The sequence below is a fragment of the Chrysochloris asiatica genome, unplaced genomic scaffold (assembly GCF_000296735.1).
Source record: "Chrysochloris asiatica unplaced genomic scaffold, ChrAsi1.0 scaffold00049, whole genome shotgun sequence".
In the NCBI taxonomy this organism is placed as follows: domain Eukaryota; kingdom Metazoa; phylum Chordata; class Mammalia; order Afrosoricida; family Chrysochloridae; genus Chrysochloris; species Chrysochloris asiatica.
In genome coordinates, this window is record NW_006408567.1 from 16,294,593 (window position 1) to 16,296,024 (window position 1,432).

The 1,432-nt window shown below is 41.1% G+C and overlaps 1 protein-coding gene across 1 annotated transcript in view; it reads right to left on the bottom strand.

Moving 5' to 3' along the window:
• The window catches only part of HLCS (holocarboxylase synthetase (biotin-(proprionyl-CoA-carboxylase (ATP-hydrolysing)) ligase)), a 266,102-nt gene continuing 264,670 nt past the window's right edge, over positions 1–1,432 (bottom strand). The window contains exon 9 of the mRNA XM_006862567.1: positions 1–172. Coding sequence (XP_006862629.1) covers positions 1–172 — 172 coding nt within the window. The remainder of the gene's footprint in view (positions 173–1,432) is intronic.

The window sequence follows — 1,432 nt, forward strand, 5'->3', positions numbered from 1 at the left end:
CTACTTCCGTTTGGGAAGGATAAGGTTTTTCAACATGTCGAAGGAGTTGCCGTCCGGATGCACAGTCACAACCTTGCCGCCTTCCTGATGGACTTGAAGGAACCCAGAATCATCTAAGCCGACTATGGACACCTCTGGTCCCTCCGCACTTCCAAGACGGACTTGCTGGCCACTGGAAAAGAAGATAAGAGACTGTCACCAGAAACTGAAGGCATTGGCTCAGCACTGTTAATTACGTGATCCTCCAATAAGAAAAGAGCTCGGGGGTGGGGGTGGGGTGGGAGTGGGAGGCTGAGTCTAGAGTTGTAGCTTTAGTTCATCCCACAAGAATTGTGTTGCTAAGGAGTCCTGGTGTGGCACTGTGGATTAATGCATTAGGCTGCACAATTGGTTTGAACTACAAGGTTGGTGGTTCAAACTCACCAGTTGCTCCTTGGAAACCCTCTAGAGGGTCGCTATGGGTCGGAACCGACTCAACGGCACTTAACAACAACAACAAACTACTAGTAATTAGGGTTGGAGTCCTGTTGTGGCACTGTAGGATAAGCATGGACTGATAACTGCAAGCATTCACAGTTCAAACCCACCAGCTTAGAAACCATATATAGGGTCGCTATGAGTCAGAACCAACTCAACAACATTTAACAACAACAACAAGAATTAGGGTTGACTATGATGACCTAACAAAGTAAAGCTTTAGGGACCATTATTTGCTGATGGGAACTCAACTCAAAATGAGGCAAAATAGCTACAAATATCCATTAATAATCATAACATGGACTGTAAGAAGTATGAATCTAGGAAAATTGTCAGTTGTCAAAAATGAAATCAAATGCATAAAGACTAACATCCTAGGCATTAATGAGCTGAAATGGACTGGCAGTGGTCAATTAAAACCTGACAATCACATGGTTTACATGCCGGGAATGGTAAATTTAAGAGGAATAGTATCATAGTCGTCGTCAGAACAACCATTTCAAGATCTGTATTGAAGTACAATGCTGTCTGTGATAGGATGCTATTTATATGCCTAAAGGAAAATCAATTAATACCACTATTATTCAAATTTATGTAATAAGCCCTAAAGCCCGTGACAATGAAATTGAAGAATTCTACCAATTTCTTCAGTCTGAAATTGATCGAACATGCAATCAAGATGTATTGATAATTACTGGTGATTGGGGAAGGTTGGAAACAGAGAGGAAGGATCAGTAATTGGAAAATGTGGGCTTGGTGATAGAAATGATGCTGGAGATGGCATGATAGAATTTTGTAAGACTTATTCATGACCTGTATGCTGAGCAAATACCCAAGAAGCTGAATTATATGAAGAAAAACGTGGCATCAGGATTGGAGGAAGACTCATTACCAACCTGTGATATGCAGATGATACAACCTTGCTTTGTGAAAGTGAAGAAGACTTAAAATATTT